Raw genomic sequence first — 27869 nt, 5'->3', positions numbered from 1 at the left:
TGCATACAAATAAAAAAAGTTAACTTTTATATGTGTATTATTATCATTATGATCCAATAGAAGCAGAGTTTAAATGACTTTTCTGCCCTCTGGTGGTGAAACACTGCAGTGCAGTATCATACACATGGAAGACTCCCACAACATTTATTGAAAAATTATTTATTCATTTCTTGTAACTTTTTGCACTTTATCATATCAATTCATTCAGTGCATCAACTTCACAATCTTTACAAAATGTACAAATATGGAAATCAGGATGACACAAAGCCAGTGATGACATAATGGAGATTATAGTTGATATTTACTCTAAGGATGTCATATTTCAGAAAATATATATGGAATGTTTTACTGCACTCTATATAAAGTATTTATATAAAAATGACAAAATAAAGCTGCTTTTGCAAGTCATGATAAAAAACAATTCTATGAAACTCAGATTAAGGTGAGAGTTCATTCTACAACAGATTCTCCCTCGGTGGAGTTCCTGTGTCTCTCTGCTGATTTCCTTCCTGCATAAGGCCGCTAATGTTTAGACGGCAAAACACAAATTTGGCCACTTTCCACCTCATAAATATTGCTAATAAGAGCCTCACACTTTATTCAGTTATTATTATTGTACATTGTAGGGTCAGTAGGGTCCTCTTGTGGTCAGAGCTGGTAAGTACAGTCTGTATTACAGGCGTCCGACCTTTCTATTTTGGTTGTTTTTTGTGAGAACTGTTCATAAACGGTTCATTTTTTAACTAAAACTGGTGTTTTGAGTCTAAATTACCTGGCCATCAGAATGGCCACACCATTTCCCATGCAATTTCCAACAGGACACGTATTAAACTGTGCACTGTATATACAAACACTGTCTAAAAGTTTGGATCCAATGTTTTACAATAATATAAAATTCACTTCAGCTGCAGTTAATGAGGAGTATAAACGGACTGGTTCTACTAATATTAAAACATACAGACTGATCTAAAAGTAAACCGTAGAACAGAAGTTATATAATGAAAATGTAAACAGAACGATTGCTTACGGTTTCTAAAGCACCTGAAATGTAGAATAAAAGATCTAAAAATACACTACATGTAAAAACAGGTAAAGAACAGCTGTGAGATTAAAAGTGGAAAACAGCAAAAATGGAGATACAATGTTTGTGCAGGAAAGTGAGGACACCCCAATTCAAATGGCATATCTAGAGTAGGAGTAGAAGTCTCTTCCTCCACAGAAAACAAAACATTTGACATTTTTTAAAGTTACTTACTGAGTTTTATGACATTTGATGAGTCGCTACTTTTGCACAGCATGTTTAATGCATTTGTGCCGGTCCTGCCGTGAGAAACTGAGTAAATAAACAGTAGTTGTGTATAAAAGTGCTTCTCTGTAGAACAAAGAACAAATGTTTCCAAACTTTTGAACAGAAGCATGTAAACAGTGATTTTACTGGAGAACCACACGCTTATCTGGGCTCTCTAATACACAGACAGGTCGGAGGGGATCAGAACCAGGTGAGCTCATGTGATCTCTCCTTATGGCCTGACTGAGTCTTTACTGATCATGATGAAGAAACCGGGTCCGGTCGGGTCTAAAGGATCTTTAGGAGAGCAGAAATGTTCTGCATGGCGGCGGAACCAGACCAATCCCTGAAGATCTGCAGCACAGTCTCCATCTGGTCACGTACGACTGCTCAGCAAGTCACTTATTAACCAGACTGATCCCCCCCCCAGTACGGACCTTCTAAACACACACTACATGTCCAAAAGTATATGGACACCCCGCAACGTTTCTTCTAAAATCAAGGGTTATTAGCCTATTGGTCACTGCAGTTACAGCCTTTACTTATCTGGGAAGGCCTTAGAGCAGATTCTGGAACATTGCTAAGGAGATTTGATTGCATACAGAGTTTTTTGAGATGTATTTAAACTTCTACTGCAGTCAGTCTGTTCACGAGGAAGCTGAGGTTTGGAAGGAGCCTTTAATGCAGCCTTCAGTGCAGGTTAACAAAGGGAATTTTACTTTCAGGTCATGGAGCAATTCCATTGGTCCAGTCATGTTCAGAACAGCTACTGTGATCAAATGTATGAAATATATAAATCTGAACATATTGAGCTGCAGGTTTTTTGGACTGCTGTGATACGAAGGTTCTACCGACTGTTCTACCGATCCCTGCTTTTCTATAAAACCAGAGCGTCTTGAGTGCAGAATCCTGTATAGTAGCTGGACTGCACTTCTTGGAATGGCCGTCTGGATACTTTTGGACACGTGGTGCACACAGACATACTCAACACGCTTTCTGTTCCCTTTACTGAGGTGTATCATACTCCCCTTCCTTTTCGCACCAGCAGTGCCATCCTTCTTTGTGGCAGCTGGGTGCATACTGACGGTGCTGTGAGAGTGTAGCTGCCCTTCCCTGACCATCAGTTAGCGTCGCAGGAAGGTCAGAAGGTTGTTTTCAACCTGTACCCATTTCCTACTGTCACTCCATCCATGCCTGTTCAATCTCTATGCATCCAGAGTGCAGTTGGACAGCTGGCAGCTCAGCAAGTGTCCGACGGAACTCTCCGGCACGCTCTCCTGCCCTCTGATCCTTCGCTTTCGCACAAGATCGCAGACGATGGCTAGCGCTCCGCCCTTCAGGAACCGCACAAAGTTCTCGCCCACCAGCGGCCCCATGGCATAGAGCCCAGGCTCTTGTACGCTCTCGTAGGTGTACGGGTCCACATCCACTGGGTTCCTCCGACAGCTGATGGGCTCGTCGGGCTCCAGCCCAAGCTGGCGGCCCTGATCGGGAAGGAACGACAGGTTGGGGTGGGATCCGATCAAAACCAGCGCCATGGAAACCTGCAGCACCGTCTGGCCGCCGCCCTCGCCTTCCAGCACACACTTCCCATCGGGTTTAAAGGAGGCCACACGGTGTTTGGGGAAGCTGAGGTAGCCGGGGTAGGAGCAGGAACAGCGCGCTCGGTCATCTCCGGTCAAGGAGAGGCGCTGGCTCACCACGTCAGCTGCAGACTCTCCTGTCTGGTGCTGCTGCTGGCTCATCATCTGGTGCACCTTGTGGTACTCCGGGTACAGCAGCTTGGGCAGCTGGTTGAAGATGAGCGCAGGGTCGGCCACAGCGCGCCGGAAGGCGTGGTACACGGGAGTGTTGAGATGGTGAGCGGCCAGGATGGCGTCTGCCGCAGTCAGCCCCGCCCCGACCACCAGGATGGGCTCGGACGCCCGGTCCAGACGCCCAGCAGAGATGGCAGCCTCCAGCTCCCAGAAGCTGTGGCAAACGAAGGGCAGTGTCTCGCCCTCCACACCCAGCCGGGCAGGGATGTCATGGGTGCCGGTGGCGAGCACCACGTTTTCGGCAAACACAGAGAAAGGGATCTCCACCACTTCTCCTGCTCTTCTCTGCAGACCCTGGACCTCCCAGGCAGAGCTGCCGGACCCAAGGGGCACGCGGCGGACCGAGGTGACGGTGGTGCCACAGACGAAGCTCCTCTCCAGACCCATCTCTCTCACATAGTGCTGGTAGTAGGAGGCAATCTCAGCAGGGGTGGCTCGGTCGTTACGCACGTTCCTAACAAACAGAAGAAGTACAGGTCGAGGTGGTGAATAACCCCTTACTCTTACAAGCTTTACACACAAACTCCTGCGAGGTCAGACTACAGCAGGTTTTTTGAAACAAAATGTTTTTTTTGTCAGCTAAACAGATATGTAACACTACATATACAGCCAATGACACGATATATGACATTGTGTGCTTCACAGAGCCAAACTGGATAAAAAAAAAGTAGTTTAAATAAAAGACACTGACGGCAACAAGCTGGTCGATTCCGATCGTTTCCCTCCGATCCCTTACTGCTATTCAATTGGATTAGTGGGTTGGATTTCTGGGTTTAGTTCAGATGAGAATAAACAATTATTAATAAAACGAATTATTTTAATGATCTGACAGGACTAGTATTTTTACTTTCTGAAAGGAACCGTCAACTATTTAGCTTTACACCAAGTACACAGGTACAGACGCCGGAGAGGAAATTTCAGTTGAGAGATCTGTTCATCTACAATTTCAGTAGAAGACTAGATCACAGGAAGAGAGTTAAATGGCAGTGAGGGATTATGGGGGACGTGTGGAGAGCAGGAGTCCGCAGTCCAGCACAACAGGAGTCTTTAGAATAGAAGACAGAGTGAAATATAATTGTTATTTTGCTGTTTCAGATCTAATCTGGAAACCTTGAGAGGAGCCACAACATGGCTGTTTAACAGGCGGGCAGCACGTCGCCACATTTCTGGGAAACAGAAATTTGCATGTCAGATCTCAACAGGCTGGCAGCAGCTCACAGGTTCTGTACCAATGAACCAGTCAGAAGATTATTTGGAGAGACTAAAGTGGCCTGAGTCACACAGTATTACTGTAGCTTATTCAGAACTGTAGCCTCAGAGCATACCTACCACCTTTACTATTTGGACAAAAGTATTAGGACACCTGGCTTTTTACTAGATTTTGGAGCATTTCTAAAATTTGATTAATGGCATCATTAAGAAGTCAGTTCATTTTTGTTTATGTTCAGTGTTTAAATAAACTGCAGAATACTATGGGAACTCCGTCAGTGGAGAACCAAACACTGCGCCTTTATGGGAGCTGCCCAGTCAGACTTCCCTGGTCAAACCCCTGCGCTGATTTTTTCAGTATCTGCACCATGACCCCAAAAACCTTCAGTAACAGATAAGCTACAACCTGTAGAAGCAGCTTCAGCCACTGGCTCATTCCACCAAGGTGCTCTAAGGGGCGCTGCTGGGGACCTGGACGGTCTTCTGCACCTCATCTCGTCTGTACACCTTTACACTCTGTGTGTGTTTATGTGTTCAGTGTTTGTGGATCATCAAGCTCGCCTCTGCACACCGTGTTTCAGTTTAACATCTAAAACCATTACAAAGCAGGACCTTTAGAGGATGATGATCATGTAGTTCAAGTTAAGGTTTATCCAGAAGGTTTTATTGGTTTTACAAGTTTCCTCTTTATTTATTTAGTAACTGGTTTCTGCAGCTTCATATTTTAGATATTTTTTAAGCATTTTGAGCGCATGCCTACGAGTTAGCTGACAGTCCAAGTCCAGTGTTTGTTAGCAGTGTTAGCATAGCATCTTCTGTTGTAAGCTAAACACCTTCACATCAGATACCGAACAGGTCTTGGCTGATTGACTGAATCTGGGCTCCAGGATCGATCACGTTTGTTTGAGTGCTTAAAGAACCTCTCCTCTAAAGAGTCAGTTCTAAAAGTCTGGGTCCGGGTGGGGTTTATACCTGCGTTTCTCCCTCATCCAGTCCTTCAGTTTAAGGCCTGGTAGTTCCATCCAGTTGGCAAGGCTGAGGGTCAGCATGGATCCCTCCATCGCCTGAGGGCACGACAGAGAGAGAGACAGAGAGAGAGAGAGAGAGAGAGAGAGAGAGAGAGAGAGTGTCAGCAGAGGCAACCTGATGCGCCATATGCAAAGCACAGGACCAGCAGCTGATCTGGCCTGCGGAGACACAACAACAACTCCCTGTGTTCCAGAAAGGACTCGGGCGAGCCAGATTGTAAACTATGCTCTTCCTTGAAACTTGATGTGGTTTTGTTTACTGCTATAAATATATTTCCCTGCATACACTACCCATTTGTTCTCAATAATAGACCTTAAATGCATTCAAATGTATGAAATGCTGTAAGGATAACATCCAGTAAGATGTTCTAACAGCATGAACTGTTCTGGATTATTAACATGTGCTGGTTTACTCCCACTGCAGCTCAGAAATCCTCTGATCCTCTGATCCATTTCACTGTGGCCAAAACTGACCTGCAGCTCAGACACTACAGTAGGGGCTAATTTACCTGCGGTGAAACTGAAAGAGCGTTGCTTGCATTCACCGCCACATTCCACGCTTATGCAAGACGAGAGGGTGGAGTACATGTTTCCTAACCGTGTAAATACAGTTATATAAACTACAGAATACTATGGAATCTTCTGCGGTGGAGAACCAAACACTGCGCCTTTATGGGAGCTGCCCAGTCGGCCCAGCAGCTGCAGACTTTCCTGATCAAACCCCTGCGCTGATACAGAGAAGCTACAGCCACTGGCTCATTCCACCAAGGTGCTCTAAGGGGCGCCGCTGGGGACCTTGTCTCTTGTTTGTACGATTTTACACTCTGTGTGTAGGGTGGGTGTGTATAGATCCATGCAGGACAACAGGAACAGAATAACGTGATGATTGATTAATAAGAAGTTCAACTTAATTGGCAGTTTCTCCGAGGTGTGTCCACTTACATGCCATGCTCCTCCAGGTGGGCCTTTCCCCAGCACCAGGTGAGGTGTGGCCCTCTCCGGTTCGCACCGCCACACCAGCGGCGAGGCATAGTCCAATCCGAAGTCACTGTCAGGCAGCAGCAACGAGTCGAAGAGCACAGCGACAGGGTTCGACGATCTGCCCTCCACGCCTTCACACAGGTACTCCAAATCCTACACACAAGCATGAGTCTGTAGGTTTATCACTAGGACTGGTGTGATTTGTCCACTTAAACCATAGATATGTAAATGAGTGTCTCTACAGTGTCTGTAGTTGGTCCGTTTATTTATATACTGAATCACATTTCTCACAAAGTCCAGTTCTAAATGCTGCACGTGAACAAAAGCAGAGTGGATCCAGCGCCACAGAAGTGCTGCTGAGACTGGAGTAAACACAAGTAATCACGTTTCTGGTCCGGCTACATTGGCTCGGCTGTGGTTTGGCAGTTCTTGCTGTTGGTTAAGTGAATACCACTTCTTATTAAAGTCATGTAATTAATAAAAGGTCACTGCTCACCCTCCACCGCCCACCCCCCCGAGCAGATTACAAAACGCCCGTGTTAGAACACCTCACCCCGCACGGTCAGGTGACAGAGGGGTGTGACTACATGTGCATGCACGCACGTTACCTGCTCAAACAGGGACAGGTGAGGGTTCTCAGCCAGTTTGCTGTGCAGGATGGGGTTAGGGTGGGAGCCCTCAGGTGAGAGGTAGGGAGTGTATCCAGACAGCAGGTACGACAGACAGATTCCTGAAGGCCCGTTTCCTGTTGAAGAAAATACAGACACTCACTTTGCCATTCGTCACAGCTTTCTGCTCTGAGCACTGTTAATACATACCCCTGTGTTTCACATCCTACTCTGATCCTGTATTGCTGTAAACACCCTATTGTCTTTCATTGAGTGTAGTGAAACCTTCCCACAGCAGACCTCTCAGGCCCTCATGAGCAAGTTAACTTCTGCTGGTTTGCACTATTTATTTAACATCACTTCATTCAGAGTCACTGAGCCGCTATGGTGGTCTGGTGTTTGCAGTTATTCCTATTTATTATATTTTAAAACTCTAAAGTGAAGCCAGCTTGCTCTGCTCAGCCACTGTCTGAAATGGCAGAACGACAGCAGCACCAGTCTGCCCTGGGGTCACTCTCCTCACGTACTTACTGCACCATGATTGTTTACTGACTTTTGTGCAGAATTTTACAGTATTTCCCTTTTCTAATAATTTAAATCATAAATCACCTCATTCATCATTATCATCATTATACAGCATAAGGTTAAGAAAGCCTCTAACTGTAAACTATTAGACTAGTATAGTGTTATAAGAATGTTGCTAGTCGGTGTCTGTGGTATTCTGGGCGGTTGAGAAGTGGTCACTATGGCATTGCAGGTGGTTGCTATGGTATTGCTAAGGTATTATACAGTAGTTGTAAGACAACTGCTTGTTTTTAATCATTCGTAGGTAGAGTGCTTTGCTTGGTGGTTGCCAGGGCACTGCTGTGTTATTGATAGGTGGCTGCTATGGTAGTTCAGGGAGTTGCTATGGTGTTGGTGGTTGTAGGAAATTATAGATGTTAAGTGATTTCTTGTTTTTATTAGTTGTTAGGAGTGCTTTGATAGGTGGTCGATGTGGTGCTTTAAGTGGTAAACTGGTGTAAAGGTTGAGTAAACCAGGTAAACTTTCCGTTATAATATGAAGTATTTGATAGGTTTTTTTTCACACTGTAATAAACGATGCAGCTGTTATTTATAGTAATACAGGTCGTTTTAGTGGTTTAACACTGACGCATAATTCCACATTTAATTAGTTAATGTAACTGAAGTCTTACTGTGTTCATGTAGTGTGGAACTGCTGTCAGTAAACTGGGTGTTCAGTGAAGGTTTAAACTGCTCATTTTCACATGAGTTTTTAGGTTGGTTTTAAATAATCTGAAGGAATACCCTGAATGAATCAACACAAAGCAGAATTTTACTTAACAAGACCCAACCAGTTCTGTAACAGATCTCCACATGCCTTTTCCTTCCTGTCCGTCAAACGTCTTACCTCATCACACCCCCACACCGACAACCCCAACCTGCCTTTCAGAACAGCTACACAGTGCTGTTCAGTGCTGTCCAGGGTCTAACCGGCAATGCAGGTTCTTACCGATAACGACCACAGGTAGGACGTCCTGAGAGAGCGGCTCTTTGTTATGCAGATCCATGGCTGACGTGCTGCAGCTCTGAAACCCAAAGGAATGCAAAGTCAGTCTTACAGAAACTCCCTTAAATCACATTCACACCTTCCTTCTCCCGGCTCATCAAAACGGACGTCTCCTTTTAGAGCCGTTCACCCCCGCCCCCCCTCCACTGTCCTTCACCCCCCTCCAAAGACGACAGCTGTGCAGTGCTGGCCTAAAGAGCACGGCGTCCACTCCCCCTCCAGCTACAGAGCAGAAAAAGGAGATGACCCCAACCCACATACTCCACACACACGGAGGGGTGAGGGGGTCTCCTCCTTCCAGCAATGACATCAGATGGCCGGGAAAGGGACGGCTCCGGGACGCGAGCCAGTTGAAAGTTCGAGCATGCTGACGGAGGGGGTGTGTAGAGTCCAGAAGCATGGACGGAGAAAGTGAAGCGGGGTCAATGGGGAGACTTACTGAGGGCTGGGCAATAAAACCTCTATATAATAATACCCCGAGACTGCTGTACTGAGATCTCAGTGATATTCAGTGTAATAAATATTTCCCTACAGTGATTTGTTTTATTATTAAATATGATTAATTAAATTGTATTCTTTTACACAGCGTTTGATTTAAATTCAAAAAACTCATGTTGAGGTGATCAGAGCTTCATGCTGGAGGTTGGATGCTGAGAGCTTGGTTATAGAGGTTAATTACACTAGGCAGTCAGTGCAGGGTGTGCAGAACTGCTCGAGCCTCAGCTGATCTGTGCACCTCTGAGTTGAGCGCCTCCTCTGGTGGATAAGTCCTCCTGCACCCAGAGCAGTGTTGCATAATGTGTAGAGTAAGCGTGACTCTGCAGAAAGCTTAAAGTGATAGCACACACTTTAACACACGCCCTTAAACGCCGTGGAACCTGAACTGTTCTAGAACCGAGGGCTCCCAATTTTCAGATCAGGAGCCAAGAGAACGGTAGACCTGCACATGCAGTGTTCCACTTATTCCAATATTACACTCTTATACAGGCGTAATAGACACAGACTGATCCGCTTACAGACATGAGCTAAAAGGGTTCTATATAGAACCGAATAGGGTTCTTTAATGTAAATCAATACTGCAACTCCTTTTGGTGCAACATAAACACACTACCAATCAGAAGAACGATTTAGCCGAGCATAGAACCATTTCAGATACGGAATAACCACGGTCTTCCACACTGCGGGAATTTACATAGACTAGTTGTTGAGACTCCCTTCAATAAAGAACCCTTTTAAAAAGGGGCACACTCTGCACACAAGGTTCTATGTGGAATCCATAGAGATCAGGGACTTTAAATGACAGGGGAACCCTTTTTAAGAAGTTCTATACAAATTCAAGGAAACCTTTAAATCAGGCAAAAACAAAGATAACAAGCATAAACTGGGTTCTTGCATATAACCATTAAAGAATCTAAATGGTTCTTTAAGTGGTCATGGTCATACACAGACCCCCTGCCTTTACTAAAGAACCCTAAAAGAACCCTGTCTGTGCAGGTCTGGGGATGGGGGCTGTTGGGACCTGAGCAGAAACTGTCCTAACAAAGCAGAAGCACTGTGTTCTCACACGGGAAAGGAAGTCTTGAGCCATTGCACGCAGAGTGTGTGTGTGTGTGTGTGTGTGTGTGTGTGTGTGTGTGTGTAACTACATGCGAGAAAGCCTGTGTTGTTATAGCTTTAAGGGGCCGGTCTGTGAATGAGGGAGGGGCCGGGGCGTCACATCTTTACAGAGTTCGGATGAGGTTACACCCCTGAAGGGGTTCTTTAGTGAGAAGAATAGTTTTACACTATGGACAAAAGTATTGGGACGCCTGCTCATTCACTGTTACTTCTGAAATCAAGGACATTAAAAGAGTTTCTCCTGCTTTTATTGGAGTAACTGTAGAAGACTTTCCACTAGATTGCATCCAGCCACAAGAGCGTTAGTGAGGTCAGGATGTTGGATGATGATCACCACCCCACCTCATCATCTTAGACAGTTTATTATAAAAGTAGCATCACCATCATTATAAGCTAAAGAACCTTTTTAACCGGACACAGAAGCAGAGCTCCGTCTGCTTGACTATTAGAAAAGAACAGAACCTGGACAACATGAACCGGTTAACGCACAAATCGTCAAGATAATGGTTCTTCATATTGGTGAAAACCCCTAAAGAAATGGTTCTGTATAGCATTAACATGGTTTCACTATCATTACAAGGCAAAGAGCCCCTTTGTGCTGATTGAATCTTGAGCAAAGGCAACCCTGGTGCCATGTAGACCTGTCATAGCAAAAGAACAGTTTTACATATTTAAATAATATGTTTCTTAATGATCCTAAATAACATAAAACAACATCTATTACCCCTAGAGTTAAACACACTGTACCTTTAAGACTAATAGGTAAATGAGCTCATTCTGTTTGACTGTGGAAAAAGCCCCCGGAGCAGAAACGGGCCTGAGAACAGTGGTTCGAGTGGGTGAGGCTGAACTGTGGTGGGGGTCTGAAGAGGCGGTTCTTACAGCTTAGCTTTGATTATTGCTGGACTTCATCAGTTAAACGAAGAGAACCATTATACCATTATATTTAATACATATAAGCAAACCATGTTTACCTTAAAATCTTAAGTACACTGCTGTGACTCCACAATTCCACAATACTTCATCTGTATGGAGCTGCGTGCTGCTGTAACACTGTGGAAACACCCTGGTGTAGTCTGTGTGTAATACAGAGCACTGTCTGCAAATGATCTGCAGCTGCATATCGATCATATTAGAGACACGGCCTGTATCTGCTCATTTAAGAGGGAGAGGACTGCTGTTTATGCAAAGCACAGCAAGCAGACAGGCAATCAGAGCAGAGCTCATTTACATATCAGGCATGTTAAACCCTGCGATTCTCCTGGATTAAAGAGGAGGAGGAGGAACCGGGGCTGCTTTTGGGGCAGAACTAGGGGAGCCGGGCTGGGGGGGTGGGGGGGGGGGGGCTGCACACACTGCTCGGGGTCACTGCTGCATAGACACGTGTATGAACTCGCTGAAGAGATGGTAGAGCTGTATTATACACGCATTAACTGCATTGTGTTCATATTATTAAACATTATAAACTGCTTTATTTCTAAACGCCGGCTCTCAATGGGCTAGCTAACGTGCTAAAGCTAGCACCTCAACACCCCTCGGCTCTGCGGGGCTTCACTGCGGGTGCAGATGTAGTCTCCAAATCTCTCTAATAGGATCGACATCAGCCCGGCCGTCTACACGGGATTAAGGCTGGCAGGGCAGAGGGGCCGCTGGGTCACCCGGTTTCTGCTGTTTGCAGTAAACTGCGTCCGGCCAGCCAGCATTTTCCCAGGTTTGTGGAAACTACGCGTTCAGAAGTGTGTTAATCTGCTAAAAGATGGTGATGAGATGCGGGATGAAGCCGGGCTCTCATTTGAAGCCGATCACGACGATCACGTTGGTTTCCTTTTCGAATGGCCCGTTCCACCTTAAATGCCCTGCAGCTACGTCCTGGCGCCTGTGCAGCATTTAAGGTGGAACGAGTAATCCGACCCAGCGAAGCGAAGAACTGCTTAAAGCACAACCCTGAGCAAACATCTTAACATAAAGGCACCAGAATTCACCACCTACATGATTAAAAAGGTGGAGCGGAAAATATGAATCAGAACACGGAGCCAGTTTCCCTACACCAGCGCGAACGAATCGTTCGACTGTATCGGCTCTACAGTGACTCGACTCGCGAGGGTAACCTATGAATGAATGAGTTTTATACAGAATAAACTTAAGCAGCTTACATCAATCCTGCGTTTAATGACTCGGGTTCTGTTCACAATTCAAGCTCCTGAAAATAACCTAAAAACGTAGGCTGCTTTGAACCGATTCGCTTAAACGCACGGTTCAAATGAATCGAGCTTTCTTCACTACTCACCGGTCCCGTTGAATTGAAGGTGCCGGACGCCGGCTGTGGGAGGTCGTGAGTGAAGTGAAGCCCTACAGCCTCGGTTGTATTTGCCCTCCTGACACCGGGTCCGGGAACAGGTCCGAATCTGAGTCTGGGAGCAGAACCAGCTGAGCGTCCGCAGCTGCACTGCAGCGGGTCTGTCTGATGGAAGCGTGCTCCACACGGGCTTACCATTTCTGTCCGCTCGCTCAGCTTTAACCAATCATAGACCGGGGCAGTGACGTTGGGGGCTGTGAGTGGTGGGGCCGCGATTGCTGAACGCAGCCAATCAGAAGAGACCGCGCTGTGCAGCGATGAAACACATCGTGTTCTCATTCGAGTAGCGAGGGAACGGAGGACGTTTCTGGAAAGATGCTTAATTTAAAGTTACATAAGTTAATCAAAAGACTAGAAATGTATATTCTATTCATATATATATATATATGGTGTTTGACGTGGATTATATATATATATAGTTATGTAAATGTTTTAATATTAGTAATATTGTTATCCATATTTATTGTTGTCAAAATCATTTATTTACATTATTATTTGAAATCATATATTTACATATAAATGTAATAATATATACACTGAATTCAGTACGGTTACAGTGTTAAATACTAGTGTTAAGACTCACAAATCTCTATATGTCCAAATGTTTGTAGACACAAATTACATTGAGCTGTGGAGCAGTGGAAGAACTGTGTTTTCTGGAATGATGGTGGAGGAGCTCCATCCAGGACGTTTGGATGGGATCAGGTGTTATGTGGATGGGGTGGGGAGTTGGGGATGATGTAGGTGGTGGTCATTATCCAACATCCTGACCTCACGGACGCTCTTGTTCCTGACGAGCGATCATTTGCATTTAAATTAAAGTAGTAGAAAGTAGAAAGTCTTCTTCTCTGGACAGTAGAGACAGTTACTCCAACAGAAGCAGGAGAAACTCTTTAATATCCTTGATTTCAGAAGAAACACTGAATGAACAGGTGTCCCAATATGATGTACGGACTGATCTTCAAAACAGGATCCTCAGCATGTATCACAGCCTGCTATGACTCAGGACTTTTTGCCTGTAATCAGGTATCAGATGACACACAGGTAAATAAACATTAACTAAGTGAGGCGGAAACATGATAGGTGGAAACACTGTTTCCAGGTTGGGTAAATTGATGGAAAACTCCACGTATAGTTTATGAAGTGAGTGTAAACAGGTCACACTACTACACATTTTAATACACAATTACTGTTTATTTACTGAATTTAACATTAAAAACATTATGGAACATTTTATATTTTCAGCATCTAACTGAGATACTACATTATCCAGTAGATAACGCACTTTTTCAGATTCTACTGCTTTGTAGTAGCTGTCTGAAAACATAGTATGAAATATCTTGTGTTTCACAAAGCAGCTTTACAGAATCAGTAAGAGGACGAGAGATCAGCAAGACCTAAGACCCCCAGTGAGTGCAGGAAAACCTCCCTCAGAGCTGGAGGAGGAAACCTTGGGAGGAACCAAAACTCCTCTGATCAGAACTATTTATAACTGTAGGAATATTAGAGTGTTAGGATGTTAAGATGTTAGGATGTTAAGATGTTAAGATGTTAGGATGTTAGAATGTTAAGATGTTAAGATGTTAGAATATTAGAGTGTTAGGATGTTAAGATGTTAGAATGTTAGAATATTAAGATGTTAAGATGTTAAGATGTTAGAATATTAGAGTGTTAGGATGTTAAGATGTTAGAATGTTAGAATGTTAAGATGTTGAGATGTTAGAATGTTAAGATGTTAGAATATTAGAGTGTTAGGATGTTAAGATGTTAGGATGTTAGAATATTAGAGTGTTAGGATGTTAAGATGTTAGAATGTTAAGATGTTAAGATGTTAGGATGTTAGAATATTAAGATGTTAAGATGTTAGAATGTTAAGATGTTAGGATGTTAGGATGTTAGGATGTTAGAATATTAAGATGTTAAGATGTTAGAATGTTAAGATGTTAAGATGTTAAGATGTTAGAATGTTAAGATGTTAGGATGTTAGAATGTTAAGATGTTAGAATGTTAAGATGTTAGGACGTTAGGATGTTAGAATATTAGAATGTTAGGATGTTAAGATGTTAGAATGTTAAGATGTTAGGATGTTAAGATGTTAGAATGTTAAGATGTTAGAATGTTAAGATGTTAGGACGTTAGGATGTTAGAATATTAGAGTGTTAGGATGTTAAGATGTTAGAATGTTAAGATGTTAGGATGTTAGGATGTTAGAATGTTAAGATGTGAGAATGTTAAGATGTTAAGATGTTAAGATGTTAGAATGTTAAGATGTTAGGATGTTAGAATGTTAAGATGTTAAGATGTTAGGATGTTAAGATGTTAAGATGTTAGGATGTTAAGATGTTAAGATGTTAAGATGTTAGAATGTTAAGATGTTAGGATGTTAGAATGTTAAGATGTGAGAATGTTAAGATGTTAGGATGTTAGAATATTAAGATGTTAAGATGTTAGAATGTTAAGATGTTAAGATGTTAAGATGTTAGAATGTTAAGATGTTAGGATGTTAGAATGTTAAGATGTTAGGATGTTAGAATATTAAGATGTTAAGATGTTAGAATGTTAAGATGTTAAGATGTTAAGATGTTAGAATATTAGAGTGTTAGGATGTTAAGATGTTAGAATGTTAAGATGTTAGGATGTTAAGATGTTAGAATGTTAAGATGTTAGAATGTTAAGATGTTAGAATGTTAAGATGTTAGGACGTTAGGATGTTAGAATATTAGAGTGTTAGGATGTTAAGATGTTAGAATGTTAAGATGTTAGGATGTTAGAATGTTAAGATGTGAGAATGTTAAGATGTTAAGATGTTAAGATGTTAGAATGTTAAGATGTTAGGATGTTAGAATGTTAGAATGTTAAGATGTTAAGATGTTAGGATGTTAAGATGTTAAGATGTTAAGATGTTAGAATGTTAAGATGTTAGGATGTTAGAATGTTAAGATGTGAGAATGTTAAGATGTTAAGATGTTAAGATGTTAGAATGTTAAGATGTTAGGATGTTAGAATGTTAGAATGTTAAGATGTTAAGATGTTAGGATGTTAAGATGTTAAGATGTTAAGATGTTAGAATGTTAAGATGTTAGGATGTTAGAATGTTAAGATGTGAGAATGTTAAGATGTTAGGATGTTAGAATATTAAGATGTTAAGATGTTAGAATGTTAAGATGTTAAGATGTTAAGATGTTAGAATGTTAAGATGTTAGGATGTTAGAATGTTAAGATGTTAGGATGTTAGAATATTAAGATGTTAAGATGTTAGAATGTTAAGATGTTAAGATGTTAGAATGTTAAGATGTTAGGATGTTAGAATGTTAAGATGTGAGAATGTTAAGATGTTAGGATGTTAGGATGTTAGAATATTAGAGTGTTAGGATGTTAAGATGTTAGAATGTTAAGATGTTAAGATGTTAGGATGTTAGAATATTAAGATGTTAAGATGTTAGAATGTTAAGATGTTAGGATGTTAGGATGTTAGAATATTAAGATGTTAAGATGTTAGAATGTTAAGATGTTAGGATGTTAGGATGTTAGAATATTAAGATGTTAAGATGTTAGAATGTTAAGATGTTAGGATGTTAGGATGTTAGAATGTTAAGATGTTAGATTGTTAGAATGTTAGAATGTTAAGATGTTAGATTGTTAGGATGTTAAGATGTTAGAATGTTAGGATGTTAGAATGTTAAGATGTTAAGATGTTAAGATGTTAGAATGTTAAGATGTTAGGATGTTAGGATGTTAGAATGTTAAGATGTTAAGATGTTAGGATGTTAGGATGTTAGAATGTTAAGATGTTAGGATGTTAGAATATTAGATTGTTAGGATGTTAAGATGTTAGGATGTTAGAATGTTAGGATGTTAGAATATTAGATTGTTAGGATGTTAGGATGTTAAGATGTTAGAATATTAGATTGTTAGGATGTTAAGATGTTAGAATGTTAAGATGTTAAGATGTTAGATTGGTAGGATGTTAGGATGTTAGGATGTTAAGATGTTAAGATGTTAGGATGTTAGAATATTAGATTGTTCGGATGTTAGGATGTTAGGATGTTAAGATGTTAGGATGTTAAGATGTTAGGATGTTAGGATGTTAGAATATTAGATTGTTAGGATGTTAAGATGTTAGAATATTAGATTGTTAGGATGTTAAGATGTTAGAATATTAAGATGTTAAGATGTTAGAATGTTAAGATGTTAGGATGTTAGGATGTTAGAATATTAAGATGTTAAGATGTTAGAATGTTAAGATGTTAGGATGTTAGGATGTTAGAATGTTAAGATGTTAGGATGTTAGAATGTTAGAATGTTAAGATGTTAGATTGTTAGGATGTTAAGATGTTAGAATGTTAGGATGTTAGAATGTTAAGATGTTAAGATGTTAGAATGTTAAGATGTTAGGATGTTAGGATGTTAGAATGTTAAGATGTTAAGATGTTAGGATGTTAGAATGTTAAGATGTTAGAATGTTAAGATGTTAGAATGTTAAGATGTTAGGATGTTAGAATATTAGATTGTTAGGATGTTAAGATGTTAGGATGTTAGAATGTTAGGATGTTAGAATATTAGATTGTTAGGATGTTAAGATGTTAGAATATTAGATTGTTAGGATGTTAAGATGTTAGAATGTTAAGATGTTAAGATGTTAGATTGGTAGGATGTTAGGATGTTAGGATGTTAAGATGTTAAGATGTTAGGATGTTAGAATATTAGATTGTTCGGATGTTAGGATGTTAGGATGTTAAGATGTTAGGATGTTAGGATGTTAGAATATTAGATTGTTAGGATGTTAAGATGTTAGAATATTAGATTGTTAGGACGTTAAGATGTTAGAATATTAAGATGTTAAGATGTTAGAATGTTAAGATGTTAGGATGTTAGGATGTTAGAATATTAAGATGTTAAGATGTTAGAATGTTAAGATGTTAGGATGTTAGGATGTTAGAATGTTAAGATGTTAGGATGTTAGAATGTTAGAATGTTAAGATGTTAGATTGTTAGGATGTTAAGATGTTAGAATGTTAGGATGTTAGAATGTTAAGATGTTAAGATGTTAGAATGTTAAGATGTTAGGATGTTAGAATGTTAGAATGTTAAGATGTTAGATTGTTAGGATGTTAAGATGTTAGAATGTTAGGATGTAAGAATGTTAAGATGTTAAGATGTTAGAATGTTAAGATGTTAGGATGTTAGGATGTTAGAATGTTAAGATGTTAAGATGTTAGGATGTTAGAATGTTAAGATGTTAGGATGTTAGAATATTAGATTGTTAGGATGTTAGGATGTTAAGATGTTAGAATGTTAGGATGTTAGAATATTAGATTGTTAGGATGTTAAGATGTTAGAATATTAGATTGTTAGGATGTTAAGATGTTAGAATGTTAAGATGTTAAGATGTTAGATTGGTAGGATGTTAGGATGTTAGGATGTTAAGATGTTAAGATGTTAGGATGTTAGAATATTAGATTGTTCGGATGTTAAGATGTTAGGATGTTAAGATGTTAGGATGTTAGGATGTTAGAATATTAGATTGTTAGGATGTTAAGATGTTAGAATATTAGATTGTTAGGATGTTAAGATGTTAGAATGTTAAGATGTTAAGATGTTAGATTGGTAGGATGTTAGGATGTTAAGATGTTAAGATGTTAAGATGTTAGGATGTTAGAATATTAGATTGTTAGGATGTTAGGATGTTAGGATGTTAAGATGTTAGAATATTAGATTGTTAGGATGTTAAGATGTTAGAATATTAGATTGTTAGGATGTTAAGATGTTAAGATGTTAGGATGTTAGGATGTTAGAATATTAGATTGTTAGGATGTTAGGATGTTAAGATGTTAGAATGTTAGGATGTTAGAATATTAGATTGTTAGGATGTTAAGATGTTAAGATGTTAGAATATTAGATTGTTAGGATGTTAAGATGTTAGAATGTTAAGATGTTAAGATGTTAGATTGGTAGGATGTTAGGATGTTAGGATGTTAGAATATTAGATTGTTAGGATGTTAAGATGTTAGAATATTAGATTGTTAGGATGTTAAGATGTTAGAATATTAGATTGTTAGGATGTTAAGATGTTAAGATGTTAGGATGTTAGAATATTAGATTGTTAGGATGTTAAGATGTTAAGATGTTAGGATGTTAGAATATTAGATTGTTAGGATGTTAGGATGTTAGGATGTTAAGATGTTAAGATGTTAGATTGGTAGGATGTTAGGATGTTAAGATGTTAAGATGTTAAGATGTTAGAATGTTAGGATGTTAGAATATTAGATTGTTAGGATGTTAGAATATTAGATTGTTAGGATGTTAGGATTTTAGTATGTTAGAATATTAGGATGACCTAAACGAACCACAAAGCAGCAAGTTTGCAGTCGAGCATGAGCACAGATCAAAGCAATTTTCACGTCTAGCGAGAACAGTGCGACCCCAGTGACCTCGGCCTCCCACGACCCGCCCCAGAGTTTGTTTTACGCATGAGAGGATAAACATAACAGACGAACACATCAAAGCATCTGTGACGTAAAAAAGAGAAGAACTGATTTTCTGCAAGAATATCGTTACTGTCAGAACTAGTCGCCACTGTTGTCTGTTGTCACTGTTTTTGCTGTAATTTAGGTTTCACAGGGTGAAATTTTAAATTAATGATGAAAGGACAATAGGAATGATCCCAAATGACTCCAATGACCTCTATTTTAGTTAAAGAGCGCCTTCATGAATTTCCCATTCAGCCTACAGCAGTTTAGCTCCACCCATTCAGCCTACAGCAGTTTAGCTCCACCCATTCAGCCTACAGCAGTTTAGCTCCACCCATTCAGCCTACAGCAGTTTAGCCCTACCCATTCAGCCTACAGCAGTTTAGCTCCACCCATTCAGCCTACAGCAGTTTAGCTCCACCCATTCAGCCTACAGCAGTTTAGCTCCACCCATTCAGCCTACAGCAGTTTAGCCCTACCCATTCAGCCTACAGCAGTTTAGCTCCACCCATTCAGCCTACAGCAGTTTAGCTCTACCCATTCAGCCTACAGCAGTTTAGCTCCACCCATTCAGCCTACAGCAGTTTGGTGGTATGAGGTTTTGCTCTGACATCAGAAATATGAAAAACTACGACACTGATACTCTCCGTTCTAAGCCGACACTTCTCTGAGGATGACCAGATGACCTGGTTAAAGAGTTCTTCATATACAAAGAAAAGATCTTGTAGATGGTTCATTTACGAAATGTTTATTTTCATGAAAGGCAGTTTGTTTTTTTAATTGTCGCCAAATAGTTTTACTCTGATTGACTTCATCAGTCAGCTGCACTGGTTTACAAACACTTTTCAAACACTGAGTTGAGTCACAGGTAAGATTTCCTTCTTAGGTCTCTTCCATGAAGATCATGTTTGTTCAAGCAAAGCTTCCTTTTCTGACTTTCTGATTCACTTACTGTCAATCTGGGAGTTGTTTATTATATTGCGACTTCCATTGAACATGAAGGTTTTCCCTGCTCCTGTAAAGCTGCCGTTTTGGAGATGTGAGAGTATTTCATTCTGCCTTTTTGGTTTAAGAACACTAAAACATGCAGACTAGTAAATCTATGTTTTATTAATTCTTAATTAGCAGTGAGTGGTCTGTAAGGCCTACAGGCAGCGGGGGTCTGTGCTGGGCCAACTGTGTCCGAACACTTTACAGATACAATAATGTTTGACCTTTTTAAAGTCCACCTGAGAGTGTAGGCAATAATCAGACGTGATCATTTTTCTGCTTTGTCATGCTCCATCATCCCTCTTTCATCTGTGGATTTATTTGCCGTTGCCTCGCAGCCGTGGTATGGATTCATTTAGCTGTTTTTCCAGATTCACAAAGTAAATGATTGAAATGAATCACAATGGAAATGGCAGCCCTGGATTTACTATAATGACATAGTCGACACGGCGCTGTCTCTCCTCACACGCAACGCTTTCACATCCATAACAGCCTGTTGTTGAACTGCACTGAGCTGCTGTTGAGACTGGCTGTGTTTACATAATCACAATCTCAGTGAAGTGCACCTTACCTGACCAAACCAGCCTTTTCAACAGGGTTTACCATCCCTCCACATCTGTTTGGATAGTGGCCATCTCAATGGATGGAAGTGCAGACCTTTTCCAACGGTTCAACAACAGAACTGCATTCCCTGTTTACAAATTACAGCCATTTTAACACAATCCCTCCATTTTTCCTTTTTACACTGGCTTAAAAGTAATTGGACAGTTGACATAAACAGGGTCATGGTCAGGTGTGGCCTGTTCACTCATTATTTCATGTCTAATTAAAAAGATAAAAGGTCTGAAAAGAGTTGATTCTAAGTGTGGAATTTGTGTTTAATGGCTGTTCAGTGAAACTCACAACACACCGTCCAAGCAGGTGCTGATGGAGCAGTCATTAGACCAAATTAAAAAAACAAACCAATCAGAGATCAGAACGTTTTGGAGTGTCTAAATCAACAATACTGTTCATTCTTGAAGAGGAAGAGCGACTAACTAACTTCACATCATCTAGTCCAGAGCAATCTCTGGAAAGTAGACGTGTCACTGCCAAAGTCTGCAATCAAGAAGCGCCTTCATAAACCCTGACAGCAACAGTTATGTTTTTTTGGAACCCAGATATATTTTATTGTTTTGATCTTCATCTGCTGAATGAAAAGACTCTCAGACTCTTCATATAGACATAAACCCTATTCTTTTCCAAGATATGACATTTTTGCACAGCAGTGATTCTGTTCAGAAAGACTAGTCTGGGTTGGGACACGACGTTTTAATCCATTTATCTTCAGAGCTATATCGGGGCTGTATGTGTTCTGAAGAAGACGTCCACTTTAAGCAGAATTTGGACCAAATCAGACAGATTGAACACAGCCCAACTGTCAGCGTCTCTTTTTGGGCTAAATAAAGTCCATGATGGGCTGACCAGATTTAGCCCAAAACAACGTCCATATGACATCGACATCTACATTTACGGTATTTAGCTGACGCTCTTATCCAGAGGGACTTTCAAGGTTACCCGTATTACAGAGGAGGGTCAATGTAGTGTTAGGAGTCTTGCCCAAGGACTATTACTGGTGTAGCACAGCACAGTCACCCAGACCCGGAATCACATGATATGTAAGCTCAGTGGCAGGTAGTGGTGTTGTCTGTTGCACCACACCAACATCAAGTGCTAGGTGGGTCAGTACATTTACATTTACATTTACAGCATTTAGCAGACGCTCTTATCCAGAGCGACTTACAAAGTGCTTTGCTATTTACCCCAAGGGTCAGTACCAAAGAACATGATAATTGAAATGAAATTACTAATTATATTTAAATCATTATACTTATTACTTATTATTTAAATAATTATATTTATATAATTACTATGCTGAAGTATTTAATGCTACATCTGTCTGTTACAGATGTGACAGAGCATCTCATCCACCTCTAAACCAGCACTGTCAGAACTCAACCACTAGTTTAACAACTAGATCTACTTTGGAATTTCTGTTCTATCATTTCAGGTGCTATGTGGGCCACTAGGACATGCCAGATGTGGTCCAGGTTCAGGGAGTGTAAACACAGAGGGGTTACTTCAACAACAACCCCTGGTCACCCTCAAGAACAGAAAGGTCAGATTAGACTGATTGGACACATCTAAAAGTCTGATCAGATCTGGAACAAAAGTCTTGGAGGAGGAAAGGACAGACTCACATCATCTGCCAAACATGGTGGAGGCACTGTTAGGAAATGGGCATGTATGGCTGCCAGTGGACCACTGATGATGTTCTGCTGATAGAAGAAGCAGGAGTTGTTCTGGAGTGTATGGAGCTCTACTTCCTGATCAGATTCAGTCAAATCCTGCAGAACTGAAAGGACAGAGCTTCACAGATGGATAATGACCCAAAACACACTGCAAAAAAACGTTCTGTTGAGGCGGTACACAGAGGCAAAACTACAACAACCGTGTAACTGTCCAAATACTTACGGACCCGATTGTATATTAGCAACATGACAAGACTGGTGTTGAGTTGCAGTGTAAATGATAACCTGTTGCTGCTTGTTGTTGCAGCTGCTGTGATTCACTGCAATCTAAAAGTGAGTTTCTGTTCTTTTTGTTTTGTCTGTCTGGAGCTTCTCTGTGTCCAGCGTTAGACTCTTATCTGACCACACGCCGTCCTGCTGCAGCTGTACATTTACATCTCTGCCGATTCTGGCCGGACAGGGACAGGTATCCCTCCAGATCCCCCTGAAGGCTGTTTCTGGACCCTAACCGTGTGTGTTCATGGGTACAGCTTATGCTCTTTGTTGGATTAGAGGTGTTCAGTGAGAGTGTGTACACTAACCTGCATGAATATCTTAGTGATTATGATATTATTTAGTTCAGGAAACAGTTTAATTTGAGGTGGACGGTAATTTCATGACTTTCAGGAAACCAGGTTAGGGTTAATCTGTGGTCAGCACTCTCTGCTGTGGTCAGGATGTTCTGCTCTGTTTGAAAAGCCTTCAAAGGCACTTCCCTTTAGTCTGCAACCAGACACACACACACACACACACACACACACACACACACACACACACAGTAAAACAAAGTGTCGCTTGACCGGTCTGGGAGAAAACAGCATGAATATCTGATTCAACAACCCCAGTGTGGTCGTTATGGCAACACAGAAGTTATGTAAATACACTTATGTAATATTAGCCACGGGCGGGACAAGAGACTTAAGGGGAACAGCTTTACCTCCAGCACATTACTCACAGTCTACTGTACTGTACACACTACTGTACATCATCTATCATCCATTATACACTGTACATAAAGCCATTCAACTTCTTACTGGATATTAATATTAGAGATTCATACTGGATATTAACATTATTAGAGCTTCATACTGGATATTAATAATATTAGAGCTTCATACTGGATATTAATGCTATTAGAGTTTCATACTAGATATTAATGTAATTAGAGCTTCATACTGGATATTAATGTTATTAGAACTTCATACTGGATATTAATGTAATTAGAGCTTCATACTGGATATTAATGTTATTAGAACTTCATACGAGATATTAATGCTATTAGAGCGTATTAATATTATTAGAGTTATCATTCTGGATATTAATAGTCTGTTCTGAGTTATAGACTGTAGTCATAAATGCTGATTGGCTGTTAATGGAGTGTGTGTTTGTTTGGTCATTCAGAAGCTATAAAGGAAAGTGACTCTGCACAATCGAGCATTATTGTTGCTGCAGGGTGGACTCAACTTTTCACCTGGTTTACAGACGTCTACCACCTTTATTCCAAATGAACATCAGCAGCATTTATAAAAACACCCTGTCTGTCAGAGGTTATCAGAATAATCAATGCTAAAGTTTAATTCCTGTGCTACACTCATTATTATATGACAGTTCAGCAGATCCAACTGTAATAAACTCAGGATGAAGTTATTCTGTAATGATTCTACAAGTTCAACCATTTCAGACTGGAACATGTTCGAGTGCAGTGCGAGGATCAGAGCTGTGGATGATTCTAACCTGACCAAGAAACTGTAGAATGTCGGAGGTCAGTAATAAACATGGAAGAAAGTCGGGGCTTCTGTTAGATCTACTTCTCTGACTGGTGCACTTTCTAAACACAGGAGATATATCTCCAATATATCTCCAATATATATATATATATATTAAATTCCAATCTTCTTGACATTCTGATACAGTATAAAAACAACTGCCAGATTCACATTATATAATGTCAAAATTTTACACATTAAAATGTACACATTTTATTTCCATCTCTTTACTGAATTTAACAGAAATCAGTTCAGCCCCAATGTGTTAAATTCAGTAAAGACAGGACGTGTGTATTAAGGTGTGCGATAGATAGATAGATAGATAGATAGATAGATAGATAGACAGACACAGACAGACAGACAGATAGATATGCAGATAGACAGATCAATATTAGTCGGCCCCTTTACTTTCTGTGCAGCAAACTCCCTCCAGAAGTTCAGCGAGGATCTCTGAATGATCCAATGTTGACCTGAATGACTGATGATGATAAATAGAATCCACCTGTGTGTAATCGAGTCTCTGTATAAATGCACCTGCTCTTTGATAGAGTTCTGTTTAAAGCACAGAGAGCATCATGAAGACAAAGGAACACACCAGGCAGGTCCCAGATACTGTTGTGGAGAAGTTAAAAGCCGGATTTGGATACAAAAAGATTTCCCAAGCTTTAAACATCTCAAGGAGCACTGTGCCAGCGATCATATTGAAATGGAAGGAGCATCAGACCACTGCAAATCTACCAAGACCTGGCCGTCCCTCTAAACTTTCAGCTCAAACAAGGAGAAGACTGATCAGAGATGCAGCCAAGAGGACCATGATCACTCTGGATAAACTGCAGATCTACAGCTGAGGTGGGAGACTCTGTCCACAGGACAACAACCAGTCAAACACTGCACAAATCTGACCTTTATCGAAGAGTGGTAAGAAAAAAGCCATTTCTCAAAGATATCCATAAAAGGTCTCGTCTAAAGTTTGCCACAAGCCACCTGGGAGACACACCAGACATGTGGAAGAAGGTTCTCTGGTCAGGTGAAACCAAAATTGAACTTTTTGGCCACAATGCAAAACGTTATGTTTGGCGTAAAAGCAACACAGCTCATCACCCTGAACACACCATCACACCACACCATCCACCACATGGTGGTGGCAGCATCATGGTTTGGGCCTGCTTTTCTTCAGAATGGACAGGGAAGATGGTTAAAATTGATGGGAAGATGGATGGATCCAAATACAGGACCATTCTAGAAGAAAACCTGTTGGAGTCTGCAAAAGACCTGAGACTGGGACGGAGATTTATCTTCCAACAAGACAATGATCCAAAACATAAAGCAAAATCTACAATGGAATGGTTCACAAATAAATGTATCCAGGTGTTAGAATGGCCAAGTCAAAGTCCAGACCTGAATCCAATTGAGAATGGCAGGAGCTGGAAACTGCTGTTCACAAAAGGTCTCCATCCAACCTCACTGAGCTCGAGCTGTTTTGCAAGGAAGAATGGGCAAGAATTTCAGTCTCTCGATGTGCAAAACTGATAGACATACCCCAAGCGACTTGTAGCTGTAATCGCAGCAAAAGGTGGCGCTACAAAGTATTAACGCAAGGGGGGCGAATAATATTGCACGCCCCACTTTTCAGTTTTTTATTTCTTAAAAAAGTTTAAAATATCCAATAAATTTTGTTCCACTTCACGATTGTGTTTCACTTGTTGATTCTTCACAAAAAATTACAATTTCATATCTTTATGTTTGAAGCCTGAAATGTGGCAAAAGGTTGAAAAGTTCAAGCTGAATACTTTTGCAAGGCACTGTAGATAGACAGATAGATAAACAGACAGACAGATAGATAGAGAGAGAGATAGATAGAGAGAGAGATAGATAGACAGACAGACAGACAGACTGATAGACAGATAGATAAACAGACAGACAGATAGATAGAGAGAGAGATAGATAGAGAGAGAGATAGATAGACAGACAGACAGACAGACTGATAGACAGATAGATAAACAGACAGACAGATAGATAGAGAGAGAGATAGATAGAGAGAGAGATAGATAGACAGACAGACAGACAGACTGATAGACAGATATTTAGACAGACAGACACACAGACAGGTAGATAGACAGACAGACAGACAGACAGATAGACAAACAGACAGAGACAGACAGACAGACAGACAGACAGATAGACAAACAGACAGACAAATAGATACTGTTTTAATACCGAAGGAAATTTTGCATCCAGCAGCACAACACAATTAGCATACGACAGAAATGGTACAGACAGGACTCTGATACAGATACACACACTAATACAGTAAATAAATAATGAAATTAAGAAGATAAGAACTCCTAAACTAAAAGTATGTAAGACAGTAAACCCGTGGTGTGTAAAAGTAAAGTTGGATGAATAAGGAAATGAAGTGGCTTTAAAATGAACACTATTTCTGCAGTCAGTTTTATACCCCGACCATAATTATTGCCCTCAGCCCTTTGATAACATACAGGATGTGACATATCTACATGTCATTTGATCAGGGGCGCCCAAACATTTGAACAGTGCTGCATATACTACACAACAATTAGCCACAACATTAACACCACCTCCTTGTTTCTACACTCACTGCTCTATTTACTATGTAGGAGCACACTAACACACCACCACCAGGTCAGTCAGTGTCACTGCAGTGCCGAGAATGACCCACCACCCAAATACTACAGCCTGCTCTGTGGTGGTCAGTCCTGTGGGGTCCTGAGCACTGAAGAACAGGGTGGAGGAAGGAGGGTAATAACAGAGGCTGGAGTTAGAGAACTACACAGCTCCTATATGCTCAGTGGAGCTGATAGGATGGACAGCACTGGCAGAAATAAGGAGGTGGTTTTAATCTTATGGCTGATTAGTGTACGCACACACGCACACTTTTACACAAAAGTGTGAAGGTAAATGATTCATTACTTTGACACTAACTAACTTTGACACTTTTGGATTTGCCCTGCAGTTCTCAGTTCTCAGTGAAAGAGGAGGGTCAGAAACATTACCCTTCAGCCTGAGGTCATGCATATTTAACCGCACTTCTTCATTGTTTTACGGGAATGTTCCGCACCGTTCTGGCTGAGATCTGGAGATCTGCATGTGATGCATGTGATTTGCTGAACTAGCCTAAGCCGGCCTCTTCTTGGTAAAGATGACCCAGCAGATTGCACTTCTGTTTCTGCTGGAGAATGTGAGGGTTACTCAGCAGAGGGGTTTACAGCCATCCTGAACTCGTCCTCCAGTAAAAGCTCTGCTCCTGCAGTGATTCACTGACACACTGAAGGTAAAGGCAATCTTCCCAAAGAACAGACGAAGCAGCTTAAAAAACAAAAGAAGTGCTGAGAAACATCTAGAACTGCAGAGGAACATCTTAGAACATCCAGAATCTCTCAGCACAGAAACTACATGACTGAAACTGGCTGATCTGAATTCTCCATTCAACCCTAAAACCCTTATGCTCTAGAAAAGCTGCGTCATTTGAGGTGGAATGAAATATTGTGATTAGAATCTGAAGCCGTGCTGCAGCTGAAGAGTGTTCGGCTGTTGGTGTAAAATAAACCCTGCAGCTCCAGGGAGAGGACTGATCTACAGTGAAGTAGTCCGGAGTTGGGAGATCCTCAGGAGAAAACTGAGAGCAGTGAGGGACCTCACGTTCTCCTCATACTCAAAGTCAAAATAGTAGCAAATACTGACACTCAGCAAAACTGCCCTGGTGTAACTGTACTGGTGTAACTGTACTGGTGGGGTGTGTGTACTGGTGTAACTGTACTGGTGGGGTGTGTGTACTGGTGTAGCTGTACTGGTTGAGTGTG

The 27869-nt window shown here is 40.9% G+C and overlaps 1 protein-coding gene across 1 annotated transcript; it reads right to left on the bottom strand.

The window, feature by feature from the left end:
• Window positions 1-143: 143 nt before the first annotated feature.
• Window positions 144-12565, bottom strand: osgn1 (oxidative stress induced growth inhibitor 1). The gene is made up of 6 exons (XM_072684953.1): window positions 12406-12565; window positions 8445-8520; window positions 6932-7068; window positions 6285-6476; window positions 5287-5378; window positions 144-3559 (listed from the first exon to the last, which is right to left on the bottom strand). The coding sequence occupies exons 2-6, from the start codon at window positions 8500-8502 to the stop codon at window positions 2494-2496; spliced, it is 1545 nt and encodes a 514-aa protein (XP_072541054.1). The 5' UTR covers window positions 8503-8520; window positions 12406-12565; the 3' UTR covers window positions 144-2493.
• Window positions 12566-27869: the final 15304 nt, after the last annotated feature.

The sequence above is a fragment of the Salminus brasiliensis genome, chromosome 7, assembly GCF_030463535.1.
Source record: "Salminus brasiliensis chromosome 7, fSalBra1.hap2, whole genome shotgun sequence".
NCBI lineage: Eukaryota > Metazoa > Chordata > Actinopteri > Characiformes > Bryconidae > Salminus > Salminus brasiliensis.
The sequence above is the reverse complement of the archived record's forward strand: the minus strand, read 5'-3'. Positions and strand labels throughout refer to the sequence as shown.